The 17,168-nt window shown below is 32.3% G+C and overlaps 2 protein-coding genes across 7 annotated transcripts; one reads left to right on the top strand and one right to left on the bottom strand.

Moving 5' to 3' along the window:
- Nucleotides 1-2,848: 2,848 nt before the first annotated feature.
- LOC18098206 (UDP-xylose transporter 1) lies at nucleotides 2,849-5,846 on the bottom strand. 3 transcript variants are annotated; one of them, XM_024598881.2, is made up of 9 exons: nucleotides 5,614-5,846; nucleotides 5,441-5,530; nucleotides 4,734-4,871; nucleotides 4,377-4,561; nucleotides 4,181-4,248; nucleotides 3,926-4,058; nucleotides 3,542-3,703; nucleotides 3,162-3,434; nucleotides 2,849-3,061 (listed from the first exon to the last, which is right to left on the bottom strand). In XM_024598881.2, exons 3-9 carry the CDS (start codon nucleotides 4,852-4,854, stop codon nucleotides 2,969-2,971), a joined length of 1,035 nt encoding a protein of 344 aa, XP_024454649.1. In that variant the 5' UTR covers nucleotides 4,855-4,871; nucleotides 5,441-5,530; nucleotides 5,614-5,846; the 3' UTR covers nucleotides 2,849-2,968. The 3 variants fall into 3 exon arrangements, with proteins under 3 accessions (XP_024454649.1, XP_024454650.1, XP_024454651.1); XM_024598882.2 differs by having other exon boundaries at nucleotides 5,645-5,840; XM_024598883.2 differs by having other exon boundaries at nucleotides 5,441-5,479; nucleotides 5,614-5,827.
- A 2,983-nt stretch (nucleotides 5,847-8,829) lies between these two features.
- Nucleotides 8,830-14,090, top strand: LOC18098205 (GATA transcription factor 11). 4 transcript variants are annotated; one of them, XR_008059083.1, is made up of 5 exons: nucleotides 8,830-9,045; nucleotides 9,418-9,668; nucleotides 11,792-12,439; nucleotides 13,293-13,519; nucleotides 13,908-14,090. XR_008059083.1 is itself a non-coding variant. In XM_024599929.2 (3 exons), exons 1-3 carry the CDS (start codon nucleotides 9,036-9,038, stop codon nucleotides 12,434-12,436), a joined length of 888 nt encoding a protein of 295 aa, XP_024455697.2. In that variant the 5' UTR covers nucleotides 8,830-9,035; the 3' UTR covers nucleotides 12,437-12,804. The 4 variants fall into 4 exon arrangements, 2 of the variants coding, with proteins under 2 accessions (XP_024455697.2, XP_006384911.3); XR_008059084.1 differs by having other exon boundaries at nucleotides 13,290-13,519; XM_024599929.2 differs by lacking the exons at nucleotides 13,293-13,519; nucleotides 13,908-14,090 and having other exon boundaries at nucleotides 11,810-12,804.
- Nucleotides 14,091-17,168: the final 3,078 nt, after the last annotated feature.

Here is a 17,168-nt window from a genome sequence, read left to right as displayed (position 1 = left end):
GAGCAGGCAGGGCTTCAAGGAGATGATTTCTACTCTGTCATGCAACCCATGCATGCCATTTCACCTAAAAACAAAAAACAAAAAACAATTAAAAATAATATTACTAATAATGGTTAGAGAATAATATAAATCATATCCTGGGACCTCACCTAATAGCTTAAACTATTGGGTTAAGATGGTTTTTTAACATGATATCAGAGCCTTGATGACCAAGCGGTCACGAGTTCGAATCTCACCATCCCCATTTATTTGATAAAAATTAAGCACAAGGTAATGTGGACCTGTGTAAGTTTCAAGCCCAAAGAGCTTTTACTTGAGGGGATGTGTTAGAGAATAATATAAATCATATCTTGGAGTCTCATCTAACCGCTTAAGTTTTTGGATTAATATGTTTGCTTAACAATAACTCTCTACACATGCTTTACAGAGGACAGAAATGGTAGAATAGAACACCTCGTGAGATAAAGAATAGTTTGTGAGATGATGCAGCTCACGATGAGCTTCTTGTGGGACTAGTAGAGGCCCTAGCTGTCGGGAGGCCCGGTCCCTTCAAAAAAAACAATCTTGTATCACCATATACATAAGATCAATATTGCACAAGTCTTTGATTCTTAGGTTGTTCTTATTTCAACGCATATTGAGCTTTGTTTTCTTGAATTCTGTAATAGTTTTATGATGATTTCCAAAAACATTTCCACAGTCACGGCCGGACAAGCGAATGGGACCAGTTTGGGTGGTCAGAAAGTGCAATCAATGTTAATGGCGAAAGCTTATATATGAGCTACTGCACAGTGTTGCAGTTTCTGTTGTTTAAAAAAACTTGTACATCCCGTTTTCATTAACGCAACATTCAGTAGAGTCAGTACTCATTGTATTGTGAGGATGCTGAAACTTTTCCCATGCTGCAGTTACCTGATAATTTTCTAGTCTTCTCTGCCATCCACTCCATATGTTTTACAGGTGTACGTTAGGCAAAAAGGGAGCTTATGATAATTTTCTAGTCTTCCCTGACGACACTCTTTTCTTATTTTCTGTCAAATTCAACAGTTACATGTATCTTTTAATTTGTCTGTTGGTCGTAAACATGGTATGCAGAACCAGGTCTTGATCCAAATTAAAAGAAGAAAAAACGAAACGATTACGTATATTAGAAAAAAAAATTAAAATTATATGCACCGGCAAATGATGAATGCTGAAGTTCCGTACATTTAAACCCTTTAAAATTAATAATTTATAATGTAGAAAATAAAAGTATTAAAACTTAATTATTCAATCAATCAAGACAAGCTATTTAAGTTTTAATTAAAGCAAACCAAATAAAGATACACCAAATATATTAATATGACAAAATCAACTAATATGCAATTTAAATGATAGTAATTAAAAGGGAGATTTTGCTTATGATCTAAAATACCTAAAAACTTAAAAAGCAAAGAAAACAAAATAAATTGATTCTGGAAAATTAAAGACAAATGATAAAATATAAAAAATAAAGAGAAATTTATTTTACTTTATAAGATGTTTTCGTCAATGATAATTAAACATCAATAATCGATTTGTGATTATAAATAAATCAACCATGAAAAATAATAAATTTTTTCTATCTATCTTTACTTTTTAATTAACCTAGCTATTCGTGCATCAATTAACATTAATCGTATAATAACCTTTATTAAATATGCAGGATTTAATTATTAAGTAATAGTTTAATATTGATTCATGAGAATTAAACACGCATGAGAAGTTAATTTAATCAAGAATTATATTTTTCAAATAACAAATATTTTATTTAGTTTTTTTAACACTTTGTGTCTCTTATAACATTATAACATTGTTAAGTACAAAAACAACTTAATTAGATTATTTAGAACATAAAACATGAATAAAAATCTAAGAATAAGATAAATAAAAATAGAATAATACGTGTGCATAGTAAAATATTAAATATTATTTGTGACTGAAGTCATCTAAAATATTATGAATGGGTCAAACTCGGTATTAGTGCCTTTTAAAGCAATCATGATCTTGGTCTATTTCGCTAGAATTTAGATGCATGTTGCCCATCCGTTGCTATCATCACACCCACCAGACAGCCTTCACCACACCAAATTGCCATGATCATTGACCGACCTCCCTCTCTCCCTCTCTCTCCCTCTCTCTCTCTCTCTCTACTTAATTTTTCAAAATTCATGATGGTATTTTTATTCTATATTATTATTCTTTTCTAGTTTTTTCTTGAATACTTTTCATATTTTATTTTTTTATTAACCATTATTAAGGAATTTAGTTTTTTCTATATAAAAAATTAATAGGTTTTATCTTTTTCATTAAGTATTATCGAGGCTTAGTTTTTTTAATATGAAAGATTATAATAGCTCTTCTGTCAAATAAGATTTGGAACAACAAAAATTATGGATTTTTCTATCCATTGTTATGGTGTTTTTAATTTTTGAGGATTTTTATTTGCAAAAAGTATCATTATATTTCTTGAAAATTCAGTGTATATCTTTGATTTTGTCCCCATCTTTGTTTTTTTTTTTTTTATCGATTTTTAGTTTTTGTTGGGTTCAATTTTTAAAAAAAAATTATTTTTTTATATTTTTAAATTATTTTAATATACTATGTAAAATACTCAATATCTCATAGTTTTACCTTAAATCTGCACAACATGACATATCTTGGAGTCTTTTTTTTTTTTAATTCAGTAATTCACCTTACGAAATAGGATATTATTGATTTAATTTTGTCTGATTATTGATTTGATAGGTTACATTATTAGATTTACAGCAGAAGAATGGGAAAATTGATCTGTGTTATGATTTATTTAGAGCTAAAATTAATACAATGGTAAAAAAGTGAATGGGTACTGTCTATTAAAAGAATAAAAAACATTTATACTCAACTCAACAAATTAATTGTTTCTGGTAGAGCAAACACCCGATACATGCATGAACTTCTTTATGACAAATTAAACAAGAGAGTCCTTTGTTGATTTCTTGGCGTCATGACTGATTTCTTTATCTTGCATGCCCAAAATTGGAGCGCTATCCTTATCTTTCATCTGAAACAAACAAGGAGTAGCAATTTGTTTTCAATTCCTAAATAATGAGCAGAGATATTCATGTCAAAAGATCAGTAGTATATATATATATAAATAGTACCTGGGAAGCTAGTAAAAGGTCCACTGATTGTTTCTTTTTATTCTCTTGGACGCAGAAATATGAATATAGGCCCATGCCAAAAATGGCAACTAGTATTCCAATGATGTTTCTCATTGTGAAAGGATCATGTAACAGAGTGTACCCAAAGCCAAGAACAAGGCAAGTTTTGAGGTGTCCAAGCACTTGATAAGTAACTGGTGAGGTCTTGCCGATAACCATGAATGTGCTGAAGTTCACAGACACAGATATAATGCATGAAAGTATAATGAATGCCTGCAAAGTTTTTCAAGGATAAATGCTTTCTGTCACTCTTTCATGTGTATATATATAGTTAGAGCACGAAAACACGAACAAGAGAGAGATGGGAAAAGGATATATACCAAGACTAGTGAAGAATATTTGTATGCAAAGACGTTCTTTCTGGTGAGGAATTGATCCACCAAGGGGCCTGACACAAAGAGAATTGCTGCTTGAAATGGGGCTGACTGGTAAAGCAGCTGTGTGGAAGACACATTTAGCCTCTTTTGTATTGTACTTGTCAGCTGATCGAGAATTAATCAAGTTAAGAATGAACTTGTCCCTCTAGGCGCAGCATTAGCAGGCTAAAGATTTTCTTGAAATATATATGTAGTTTATGAAGTCGAACAAGTTTGTTTTCATTTTCAAAGTCAAATTATTCCCCGAGATCATTACCAGCTGAAGTATGATAATGTAACACCGAATTGAAGTGAAAACAATCAATGGCGCATGCAAAGAAAGGATACAATTTGCCCAACGCAGGTTGTTATAATGGCTAGGAGAGAGAGAATTGTTCCAACGAAGTTGAGCTGGAGATCAGTCACAGAGGCAATGCCAACTCCAACAAGCAAGACAAAGAGCGAAAGCTTTATCTTCTGGCTGCGATAAGTAGAGAATATAATAGAGTGCTTGGAGAAAAATCATATAACATTAAAGCAATACAAGCTGTATATTGATATCTGATCTGATATTTATATAAAAATATGCAGGACTGTAGTAACCTGAATTGCTTCTTCAGGAACAGAGTTTCCAATAGGACAGTGAATGGTATGATTGCAAGTTTGGTCATCTGCAATATAAAGAAGAAGAAGAAGAAAACATCTCCAGGACCAAGAGCGAGTAAAAGAAAAAAGAAAAAAAAAAAACTGTATCAACTTGGCGAACCGATTTGGAAGTGAAAGTAGAATTAAGGTTTACCTGGTAGAATCCAATAGAATTGAACCCAAGACTCAAGTTGAGAAGTCCAATAGAAACCCCATTTAGAATTCCAAAGAGCATCACAGGCTTCATCTCAATGGATTTGGACTCAAACAAATTGAGACGCTGTGCCGCATGAAGTGTGCAGAATGTTACCATGAGGTGCCAGCTAGTGAGAGTTGTAGCTGCAACATCCAAGGAAAAAAGAAAGGTAATTTTTTTCTGCTTTCTTATGGTGAGAAATCCAATAAAAGGCTTCAATTCGCAACTCCCGGTTCTTAATGACAATGGCAAAATGAAAAGAAATCTTCAAAAGAATGCATGCCCTCTTAATTTGTGCAGGTAACAAGTTTTTACCAAATGGGAATCCGAGATTGCTCATCAAAGCTTTGTTGCAAATGACAATGGAGACAGATGATGCAACTGAAAGGAACAGGGCCCCAATAACACCCAATTGGAAGCTCGGCATTTCTCCCATCTCACGGAGAATTATACCTGCGAAAAGATAAGGTCTGAGAGATGACATACTTCTAACTAGCATAGCATATGCTTGCCTGTGTCATAGAGTCAATAAATATATAATACTATGATAAATTAACACATATTTTTGCTAATTAGTGTAAACTGCAAGAGAAATATTAGTTAACAAGAAAACTATTTCAAGATTAAGGATAGGTAAGCTTCATCAAAGTAGTTATAGCTCTGTGAAATGATAAAACAACTGCGGTTGGTGATGATGATGATTGAGTCTACGCATGATTGAGTTTAGTACGTAGTGCTCCATTGTTAATGAAGTGTAGAATTCATATATGACGTCTTAACGTAAGGTGGTTCTGTCCCAACTTAACGTAAGGTTAATTAGATAAGTAAGAACAAAACCTTAATATATAATTTATATGCTTTTATAATTGATTGGCCATAGCTACACGTATTAATTGATTGGTTGGCTAGCTAAGCAACTCTCCTTCAGAAGGAACAATTCTGATGCTACATAGACAATGAGAGTGTTGATCATGGACTAGAAAAACAAACGCACATATACATGGTACATGCACATGAAGTACCTTGAACGAAGATAAATTTGCTGGGAGTTGTGAGGAGCCCTGAAAACTCAAAGAAAACAGAAATGTTGTGTATGGGAGTTCTAAGCAGCCCTGGAAACTCACAAAGAAAACATCACTATCACCTAGTTAAAACAAGTGTATTTGCAGATTCGATTTATACAAAGTATACAAACCTTGGAATTCTTTATCTGCCTCTGTACTTACAATAAATGCAGGGCCCCTACAACTCAATGCAGTCACCGGAATCCGGGAGATAAACTTAAAGCAAGTTTTTGGAGATGAAATGGGCTTGAAATGTGTATGCCTGTGTGTTTGGTTATATGGTGGGGAGGTTGTATGACAAAGCAACTTTAGCACCCGCACCCTTAAATTTTTAGGCAACAAAGCTTTGTGCCTAACTCTTTAATGATTATTTTTACTATGTGGGATTGTTCGGTTTTTTGTTTTATTTTGATCTCCCATGATTTGACTTACTTCCAGAAGGAAGTAGGTTGAGGCAAGATTACAGTCAACAAGGTAAATTTTCAGTTTCAAATGATTAAGACACAATTTTCAGCTAATTTCCCCTCTTGTTTATCCCATTTTACGTGGAAGTTTCCCATACAAATTACCTAATGTGGAATTTACAGTGAGGATAGGTCCTCCCGTAAGGTAATGATCTAGCTAATCTACTACCAGCTATACCTTTAACTCTTAACAATTATGAGGATGCTAGCCGAGTCGTAGGACACAAGGAAGGAAGGTGAGATGAACATATCTTACATGCTAGTGAGAGATATCTGCCAATGCAAGCAAAAAGTTTGCCTTCAAAATCAATTAGTGTTCGGTGAGAGAACTTGAATCTCACTCCAAAACAATACATGGCTACCTCACCATCGCCAACCAGACAATTTAAAAAAGGCCCCTCTCGCATTAACAATTAATTCAACTAATTTTGACTTTGGTGCTGCACCAGAGCCCACTGTTCATATTATTAGTATAACAAATATTCAGGGTTAATTTTTCAAAATATTCACTCTGGCTCGGCACTTGGTGAGTTCATAATTTACCAAAGCAGAGTGACCGACTTACTGGTGGAGCCTTCGATTTTTGGTCAAACAAATCTCTATCTCTCATCTAGTTTTTTAATATCTTACGATTTGATTAGGATATGTGTAACAGTCAATTTCATTTTCGAGTGTGTTTGTGATTGTAATATAGTATAATTTTCTATAATTTAAATAATAAAATTTAAATAATTTTTAAAATTATAATCGATTTAAAAATATCTATAACCACACTACAATATTAAACGAAACCCTAAGGATATTATTTTATAGCATGAATATCCTAAAACTTTCAAGATACATATACCATTTCCTATAATTTTCATAAAACAATCAACAAGATGCAAAGACAACATATTTAGAGAGGGACACCAACATTGACTTGAGATATGCTTCTAAGATAGTCTAAAAAAAGACTTTATTTTAGTTGAAGCGCAAAGAAAGAGTTGTTAGTGATGTTCATGCTCATGCTTAAGTATCCGTGATAGAACACTGATTTTCAACACAAGAGAAGCTTGTAGGTGAGATGCGGGAACATTTTCAGAGGAATTAGAAGTTGAAACTTCTCATGCATGTTAACAACACAACTAAATATATGAGGTCGGATTCACTATAAATACCTTTTCAAAGGGAAAAGGAGAAAACTTGATTATTATTCAAAAATAATATTTTATGTAAGGTGATGAGGTTGGTTATATTTTTGGTTTTTTATCGAAATCTTGAGAACTTATAAAAGATAACTATATTTGTGGTGTTCATCCTTACACTTCAAGTTCTTGATTCTTTGTAATCAACAGGTTGGAGCCTTTTATCCAATAATTTTGAATTATTGGTTCATGTAATCATTAGGTCATGTTTTTTAATAACATGATTTTAACTTTATTGGGTTTTTTTCTATCTTGATCATGGGTTCTAGAATTCTTAACCTCTGAATTCACATCAATTAGTATCTGAACAATCTATTTATCTTTAATTTTCCACGTTATTAGTCTTTGTGTTTTCAATTCTTGAGTTTGAGACATCTTTTTTTTTTTTAAGAAAGAAAGAAAGAAAGCAAAACAAAGCTTTCTAATTAAAAAGAGATATTTTCAAATCAGTGTTAAAAAAAATTAAGCATTATATGATCATAAAGAGATTACTCGAACACCTTCTAATAATGATATTAAGTATTTTCAATGTTTAAGAATAAATCACATAACATCTCAATGTTCAAACAAGAAAATTATGATAATATATGATCATAAAGAGATTGAATCTGAAATTAAAACCAATGATGATAAGATCCCACCACTTGAAGATGTTAGTGATAATAATATTGAGTTTCTAGTTAAAGTAAGTCACTTGTGATTGGGCGAGCATTGAATGTTCAAAATTTATAACATATACTAAAATGTCGAGGACATTTACTGTAGGTTTGTTTTTCTTAATTTTTTTTATTGTATCCTTATATGTTTCAATTAATGACTAATTTATCAAAATTTGTTAAGGATTAAAAGTATTCAATGATAGAGGACTAAAAAGAAAAATACAGAGAAACATAATATATCTAATATTCGGAAGCAAAGTTCATTTTAGTCTAAAGGTTTATTTTTTTTATTTTTAAGTCCGTTTATTAATTCCTAATTAACATATGTTTATTTAATAAAGAATAATATAATTTATTTGTACCGTAGATATAGGCGGCCTCTTTCTAACAAAAGATTTGCCATTAATTACTTTTTTATTATAGTATTAATTACTTTATTTTAATCTAATTAAATTGATGTACTTGCTTTATATTTATTATCTTATTAGAAATACAAATTTAACACAAAATAACTTAGAGGGTGACAAAAAAAATATTTTGAATTGTTTTTAATAATGTAATTTTAGAAAGGTTTTAAAATGTTTTTAATAATTTAATTTTAGAGAGGTTTTAAAATATTTTTATAAGAATAAAAATTTATTATCAAACAATAATGAATAAAATTGAGTTTGCCTTTTCCAATAACGTGGGAGAATTTCTTAAGATGCTATATACTAATTCTTTTTTAAATGAGGAAAATATATTTTACTTATTTTTATTCTATTACTTTTCATTATTAATTAAAAAAATTAGGAATTAAAAAAATAATTATGGTAGAGAATTTATTATTATTAGGGGTAACATAATCCAAATTATTGATTTGATACATTAATTCAAATTAATTTTTTTATTAAAATTTAAAGTTTGTGTTGTTTTAAATTAATATTTTTAAATTATTTTGATATGTTGATATTAAAAATAAATTTTAAAAAATAAAAAATAAATTATTTTAATATATATCAATAAAAAAATACTAGAATGGCAAACTGTATTGTAAGCAACCGCACCACACCACACATCATTTCTCTGCTTTTCTTTCTTTCTATCCAACCAATTAATTAATCCATCATTTCTGTCTGTCACCTCCATTTTCCCTTTCCCCTCTCTTGTCTCCACAACACAAAGTGTTTCTTTCACTAAACTCAAAATACTGCGTCGTTCTTGACGCTTATGGCTTGATTTCTTCCAAGCAAGCAAGGAAGCAATGAAGGAAGGTTTGTTTGTTCCTATTTCAGTTGCATTGTCTCCTCCTCCATCCATCTTCATTTTCTTTGTTTCAAATTTCAAATTACTTTCTTCTTTTCTTCCCTTCTCGTTGTTTCTTAATTTTTACCTCTTTTATTTTGTTCATTATTCATTTTAGGGTTTGCATTTTCTCTCTCTCTCTCTCTTAATTGTGTGTTTGTGCATTGATAAAAAAAAAGCTTGAAGAAAACGACAGAGCATCCGAGTTGAAAATGACCTTGAATAGGATAGATTAAATAAATAAATAATGAATAGAGGGTTCTTAACCCTTTTTTTTTTCTCATCTTATAATAATAATAATAATAATAATAATAATAATAATAATGATAATAATTTTTCAGGGATGAGTAAATCTTGGTTTTTCGACAAGGATTTCAGTGGGGTTCCGGATAATTTTTTCGAGGATACTTTGGGGTGCTTTGATTTCCCATTGGAAGATGTAGAACCAAATGGTGATGATGGAGAAGACTGGGAGTCTAAATTCCGACATCTCGAGCCCCCTTCCTCTAATCTTTTAACCACTTTTTCAACCGCTCTCTGTGGTGAAGATGCCTCCTCCCTGGAACCCAACTATAACTCTTGTTCGGTTTTGGTGAGTTTTATTTATTATTTCATTCACACCCCATATCTGTATTATGAAGTAGCTTCTGCTCTATCTTGTTTACTATCTTATCTCTGCAAAACGTACTGTATTTTTTACAGACTCAATCCGTACTCTTGCTATGATCCTTCCTTTTGTTGATGTCAATTACACACACATTGGGGGCCGGGGCTTGTTTTAATGACTGATATCTTGTTTGAAGTTGGACGTCTGGGGATTTTCTTATCTCTTCTGTGTGCCATTGTTTTCGTTCGTGAGTGTGGTTATGCACCCGTCTGCTATGTGTTCTGAATTGAGGAACATGGTTTTGTTCCTTAATCTCTACATTGCTTCTGTAAACTTTGGTGTAGGTTCTCTATCTGTTAACTAAATCATCTGGTCGATTCTCCTCTTGGTTTCCTTAGCATGTGTTGACTAGCATTTTCTTTTTAGAATTCGAATGCACGAATAAGTGCAAATTGCTAATGTCTTTTCATGTATTCATATGGTTAGTCGAGAGCTTGTGTCATTGCTACTTTGCTAAAGCATTTGTTTTATTTGCTCAGCAGCTGCTGCAAGTTACATTAGCATATTTCAAAGGTAGGTGTTCTTATTATCCTGAGGCATACTTACAATTTTGATGTAATTCGTGAACCAAAGAAACATTGCTGGATGGAACAACTTGAATAATCACATTGAAAAGGAACTCATGCTTCAAGTGCTATGGAATGTTGGTTAATCTAGATGAGCATCCAGTGAAAAACTACAAGAAAATCAAGTTCTGTAGCAACTTTATTATTCAGCTGATAAGTTATTTCTTGTCACAATATTAGCAACAGGTGGGATAATAAAGTGCCAAGGGCTCAAACTAGGTGTCTGGAAAAAGTTTGTTGGTATTATGGTATTAGAATTATTATTTTGAAAAGCGAATTTGATCACCTATCTCCTTGCACTATGCTCTTACTTAATTTGCCATTAGTTTTCTGCTCCATCTGCTAGGATGTTTAGGTTTTCATTTTGGTCTTTCATGCCTTGCTTTCCTTTGTATCCTTTGTTGAGAAGGTAGTTTCACAGCTGCTCGTTAAAAGAATGAATTAGTAGTTCGGGAGAAAGTGCAAAATTTGTGAGTTTGTGTTGCATTTATCAAGTTTTCATTTATTGTGTAAAATTAAATAGATGCTTTGTGTGAAGGAATATTAGCTAGTGAAGTATATGCTTTGTTTTCCCTGAAAGCTCTTTGTTAAAGTCTCATCATTAAATATTTTAGCAAGAACCAAGAGGCAAACAACAAACTTTTATTCTAGGAAGAAATAGCATTGACTCTCAATTCTAAATGGCATTTTCATTCACATGCATGAGAGAAATGTGAGCACGGAGGACTAAGAATCATCATTGATTACCAGTAGCAAATGGCCTCTAAAGTGATCAGATGAAGCTTTAGGAGCACTAGGACTTAGCATTAACATGAGACATGCATGTCTGCCCACAGTTGCCTAGAAATTAACAATATTTGACTGGATTCTTAAAAGCTCTTCCTTGTTATCATTTTTAACAATGAAGCAATGCACAAATTAGAAATATCAGTTTGTCAATAACTGCTTGTTTGTTGCTTCTGATCAAGAGGCCTGTATAGAGTATGCCCACTTGCCGTTGATGCTGCTGCAGAATGTGCATATCTGTTTATGTTGATCATTTCATAGATGTTGGACTTGTTCTCCCTCTCATCACTACTATTTTATTCTTAATTGAATCTCTTGGGTCATTTGATTAAAATTTGTTGTAGATGTTGGGACCATGCAGAAATAGTAATTTGAATCTTGTTGAAGCCCTTGTATTCAACTATTGTTTGCTCACTCCTGCTGGAATTAATCTCATAACTTGAACTCCTTCAGTATAGTTAAGTAATATCAACATCGCAGCATTAGGTTTTTGGATAACTTGTTCCATAGTGGCTTGCTTTTCATGTTTCCTCATTAAATTAAATATGTTTTTGTTAATTGGAAGAAACAATGTAGATCTCTTTAGTTTGTTTTTCCATGAAACAAGATAGAATGTCTTTTATCCGAGTATTCTCTAGATAAATGCAACGGAGATTTCTCTATCTTTTATCAACTGACCTTTTATATAATTCCCAGCTTAATGGATCTTTACAGTTAAAACATTGGGCAAGCTCTGCTGAAGCATCTTCAAGCAGAAGCAAACCCATCCTTTGTCGGTCTTCAGACAGCAAATATTCTCATCTGTTCCAGGCCACCAGCCCAGTTTCTGTCCTGGAAAGCAGTGGCAGTTCTTGTCCCACTGAAAATGCGACAACATATTACCCCAAATTTGTCACACCAGTAAAGCGCCCTCGAAGCAAGCTGCCACGCCTCCGGCGACATACATTCCCTTTCATCCCCACTGCCTGTGCCTCTAAAAAGTTTTATTGTTCGGCTTCTTCAGATCCAGAATTAGAATACTATAATGATGAGGAAATATTGGATTCTTCCAGGAAACAACAGAAGAAAAGGAATCTGATGCTGCTATCTTCTGCAGTAGAGATGGCGCCGAAGATGAAGCAGCCAGTTGAAACCAGGAGATGCACACATTGTCAGGTGACAAAGACTCCACAATGGAGAGAAGGACCATTGGGGCCAAAAACCCTTTGCAATGCTTGTGGGGTTCGGTACAGATCAGGCCGCCTCCTTCCAGAGTATCGACCAGCTGCCAGCCCTACCTTTGTTCCTTTTTTGCACTCCAACTCTCACAGGAAGGTGTTAGAGATGAGAAAGCAGACGTAGCAGGTGACCCCTATAGCAGCAATGGATGTGTTAGTGCCTATGGCACCAGAACATTAGCTCTGTTGGCAATAGTTGCCAGATTATTACTAGGGAGCCTTGTAGTGGGGAGCTGTCTTGTTCTCAATTTTCTGCTTATTTCATGCTAGTTAATTTCTTCGTTTTGTACATTGATGGAATAAGATCTAGGAACCCTAGATGATCGGTTGTTTAGTAGCAGCGGAGGTAGAGAACATCCGAATGAGGCAGAGAACTACCAATGATTATGTGTTCTGCCCACATGCCAATCACTCATCAGCAATGCTTAACACATGCATCTCCATATTTGGAAAGAGAGGTGGCTTTCGAATGGAATTATCAAGCTTAAAAGACACGCATGCATAGGCAGTGTTTGTTCTGATATTGGATGGTTTTTCTTGACCTTTAGCAAAAATTTGAAGCCGCAAGTTGAGCTGTTATTAGGGAAAATGGGTGGCGGTTTCAAAGCTATTATGGCCGCAAGCTCATAAATACATCCAACCGTAGTTTGGTTTTGCCCTTGAATATTTCTCGTAAAAGGGTGGTGATGTCGGTACAGAAAGTATTGTTCTGAGGGGGGGGATATTGATACCTAAAAAGTATTTTCTTTCTTTGGTTTTCTGGGTTACAGACGGGGCATAAAGCCAAAGAAACAAAACTCACCAGCTATTACTTGCTTAAAAGTAAAAATCCTCCTGTAGGCCTTCTTTTCAGACAACTGGGGGGGCTCGAGGAATACTTAGTTGCATGAATCATATTGTGACCCCTTTGTTTGCTGATATATCTGCACAGCTTCTTTATAAATCAGAGAAATAACCACCTGCCAATTCTTATGCAGCAGGCCTCTAATTTGCTCAGGGAGCATGAAGTTTGAGCCTTCCTTTGCTTTCTCGTCAGAGATAAGCTCCTGGGCAAAAGATTTGAGTCCACTTCTAAAGAACATTTTGTGTCCAGTTGAACTTCTTTCTCCTTCAAGAAAACAAGATCTACTCTCTGCGCTCGCATGACTGCCATCATAATGATCAACTACATGCCTTGGTGAATTCGTTTGGGCTCCAAGAGTGTCAGGTAAGGTTTTGTTCAAAAATAAATAAAGAAAGAAAGAGACTGTCAGGTGGGCGGCGCTTTTAGCCGCAGGCTTGAATTGACACAGGATATTTAAGTATTCTTTCAGCTTTGATAAAAACTAATTAATTTTATTTATCAATTGATATTAAATAATAAATTAGTTATTTATAAACTTGATCACAATTAAGAAATAATTAGATTATTATCTTTATTTTTATATAAATAAGAATATAATTAAAGGTGTTGTCTTATTATGTACCATAATAATTGTTAAATGCAGAACATAATAATTATCCAATACAGTCTGATGTGCACTAATTAGACAAGACCGCTACTTGCTATATTCTTTTGCCATGCCTCGTTCATGATTAGGCTGCTTTATCTTCAGATTTTGGCATCGTTGCTGTCGACAATGATTCTGCTGAACTTAAGCATGCTTTATCCAACCGGACCAGTCTCCGTCTTTCGGGGGCATCAAGAATTTGAAATTTCAATCAAGCTCTTTTAGTTTTTGTACCTTGTTATTTTACTGCGTGTTCGTGGGAGCTTGTTGTTACTTGCTGCTGCTTAATTCTTGTTCTGGATGATACATGTATAACCGCTAACAAAAACTTTATAACTAGCCCTAAGCAAAAATATAAATAACCGATTAATTTGAGAAAATTATAAAAAAATAATTAAAAAAATCAAAACAAGAATAAAAATCAAATGAAAGGATTATAAAATCTAAAAAAATATTTTGGTTTTCAAAAGTTTAAAACCGATTGACCAACAGAACCAAACCGGTTTAACCAACATTTAACTCAACTATAAAAGGCTAATAGGTTTAAAAGAAAACCTTATCCTCTCTCAATACTCTCTGATTCTCTCTCTCAATCTTCATCTGAAATCTAGCACAACCATACACAATTAAAATCTCTCTCAATTGTTTAAATCACAACTTTCTCATTCTCTTTTGATCTCCAGCAATAAAAACCCTAATTTGTCCCCCACCTATAGCCCTTGCTGAAATCCAATCTCTCGATCTCTGTTGTCTAAACCCATACCAACAACTCTCACTAAAACCTAGGAACAACCCTAATCTACCTAACAGTAAACCAAACTTATCTCTCTCTACAATTGTTTTAGATTTATTTTTTTCATGATTTTCTTCTTTTTAGTTTTTTAGTTTTAACTTTTAAGTCATGATTTCAGTTCAATGTGATATTATTGATGTGTTGTTGTGTGAACAACTCTATGTGATGTTATTGATGTCTATTATAAATTTTTAGATATTTTTTGAATATATATCTAACGATATATGCGTATCTGTTTGAAATGTTGCTTTTTTTTTATTTCATTTTCTCCAATTGGACACTTACTCAATAGTTAAATATCATGTCACAAGTTGAATTTGATAGAGCTTGATTTCAAGGGGATGATACAACAATAGCAAAGTTTCAACAAGCTTAATTAATCGATTGTTCATTAGCTACGGTGCTGGTATGCACCGTTTTAGTAAATCCACAAGCAGAATTTTTATTCCCTTGTTATATATAATGTTTGGTTATTTACTTTCAATTCTTTTATTGTCCTTGTCATTTCACATGTAGCCATTTCTGATTCTATCAGCTAGAGTCTAGAAGGATTGTTGTGAATCCTTTAACAACAAATCTTGCTTTATATTTGTCAATAGTTTCATTACCTTTCATCTTCCATTTAAATATCCATTTTTAGCCTAATGATTTACTTCAAGGTGGAAGATCCACTATTTTACATATTTTGGTTATTTTTTGTATTTTTACTCCTTCTTGGCTCACCTTCATCATCTTACAATTGGTTATGACTATTAACTTCAATTATTCTTTTAATTAAACAAACTTTTTATGCTTTTTAAGTAACACATATTCAAAAAATATAGCATTTTCTTATTCCATTATAGTATTATGATGAATGTTTGTTATGCATTATTATTATAAACACAATTTATAGTTTTAGGTCCTATCTTGATCTTTTTGGGTTTTAATACTACTATTTTTACAAGATACCCCAACACTTTGTGATATTTATAGGAAGGTCATCTACCTTTTATAATTCATATGATATTATTTTTTTTTACTTTTTTGGGTACTTTGTTAAGTATATAATTAACAGTCAAAATTGCATCTCTCTATAATTTCTAAGGTTTTCCCAAATTTATCAACATGGCATTCACCATTTCTTTTAGTGTTAGGTTTTTATATTCTGTAATGCTATTTTGTTGCGGTGAATAAGACATGGTAGTTTGGTAGATAATATCATTTTAAGAATAAAATTCACTAAAAATTGTTTCATACTCTCCACATCTATCATTTTTTTATTATCTTTATTTCATATTTAGTTGTTTTTCTACTTATTTTTGTAATGTTTAAACATTTCATGAGCCTCATCTTTACTTTTAAGCAAATAACTATAATATTACCTTATGCAATCATTTATAAAAATAACTTAATACTTTTTCACCTCTTGTTTGCACAAACTTTAAATCATCAATGTTCGACTGAATTAAATCTACACGTTCACTACTTCCCTCAATTGTTTAAAAAGAAGTTTTTGTGAATTTTAATTATACACAAACCTCACACTTATAACCTTCTTAAAAAAACATACTTGGTAATAATTCAAAATTAATTAATCTATGTATAAAAATATAATTAACATATGTTAACTTGTCATGTTATGTATCACACGACTTAAGCAAGAAAAGGAGATATTTTATTATTATTCATCTCATCCTTGATTACAATAGTTATTACATTCATGTTGAAAAGATCACTAGTAAGATACTCATTTCCTACAAATATTCTATTTTTAAAGAATAAACATGTCACTCTCGAAGACTATCTTAAAACTATTTTTTTTTCTTCACAATGAGCTAGAAACTAAGTTCTTTATAATGTCAAAAACATAAAACACATTATTAAGGGTGAGAAGTTTTTCACAAGTCATCTTTAGTATAATCTTCCTAATGTCCAATACATCTTGGAGGTTAATGAATTTCTCATGTACAAGTGTTAACTATCCACTTCTTTGTAAGTGGAAAACATCATCATCTAGGCACATAAATGTCTTGTTGCACCAATATTAACACATCTAAGCGCATAGAAGTATGATATCAACACCATATCATACTTCTATGTGTTGTAGAAATCTCTTATGAAGTTTATTCACCATTTTATTTTCTTTTTTTATTTTCATCAAGACTAACTCTTTCATATTAGGCAATGGTAACAAATTCTAAGGAGCTAGTGCATTAAAACCATAAACAATTTTAAATGGTGAATCATTAGTAGTAAAATGTACATTTTTATTATATGCAAAATCTATAAACAACAAAGATTACTCCTAATTTCTTAAATTCTTTTGAATGAAAGTACAAAACAAATTAGTTAAAGTCTTATTTATGACTTTCATTCAACCATCTGTTTGTGGATAACAAGTAGTAAAAAACAACAACTTAGTTCCTAACTTTCCCCATAAAACCTTCCAAAAATAACTAAAGAACTTAACATCTCGATCTGAAACTATACTTCTAGGAATATCATGAAGTCATACTATCTCCCTAAAGAACAAATCATCAATATTAGTTGCATCATTAGTTTTATGATATGGCATGGTATGTGTCATTTTA

The sequence above is a fragment of the Populus trichocarpa genome, chromosome 4, assembly GCF_000002775.5.
Source record: "Populus trichocarpa isolate Nisqually-1 chromosome 4, P.trichocarpa_v4.1, whole genome shotgun sequence".
Lineage (NCBI taxonomy): Eukaryota > Viridiplantae > Streptophyta > Magnoliopsida > Malpighiales > Salicaceae > Populus > Populus trichocarpa.
This window is presented reverse-complemented; position numbering and strand designations above follow the sequence as displayed.

Coding starts and splice junctions, on each gene's coding strand:
- LOC18098205 (XM_006384849.3), top strand. Junction 9,669..11,791: donor ATAACTCTTGTTCGGTTTTG/GTGAGTTTTATT, acceptor TATAATTCCCAG/CTTAATGGATCTTTACAGTT.
- LOC18098206 (XM_024598881.2), bottom strand. CDS start 4,854: ATGGGAGAAATGCCGAGCTTCCAATTGGGTGTTATTGGGGCCCTGTTC. Junction 4,249..4,376: donor ATTCTATTGGATTCTACCAG/GTAAACCTTAAT, acceptor TTTATATTGCAG/ATGACCAAACTTGCAATCAT. Junction 4,059..4,180: donor TTCCTGAAGAAGCAATTCAG/GTTACTACAGTC, acceptor TACTTATCGCAG/CCAGAAGATAAAGCTTTCGC.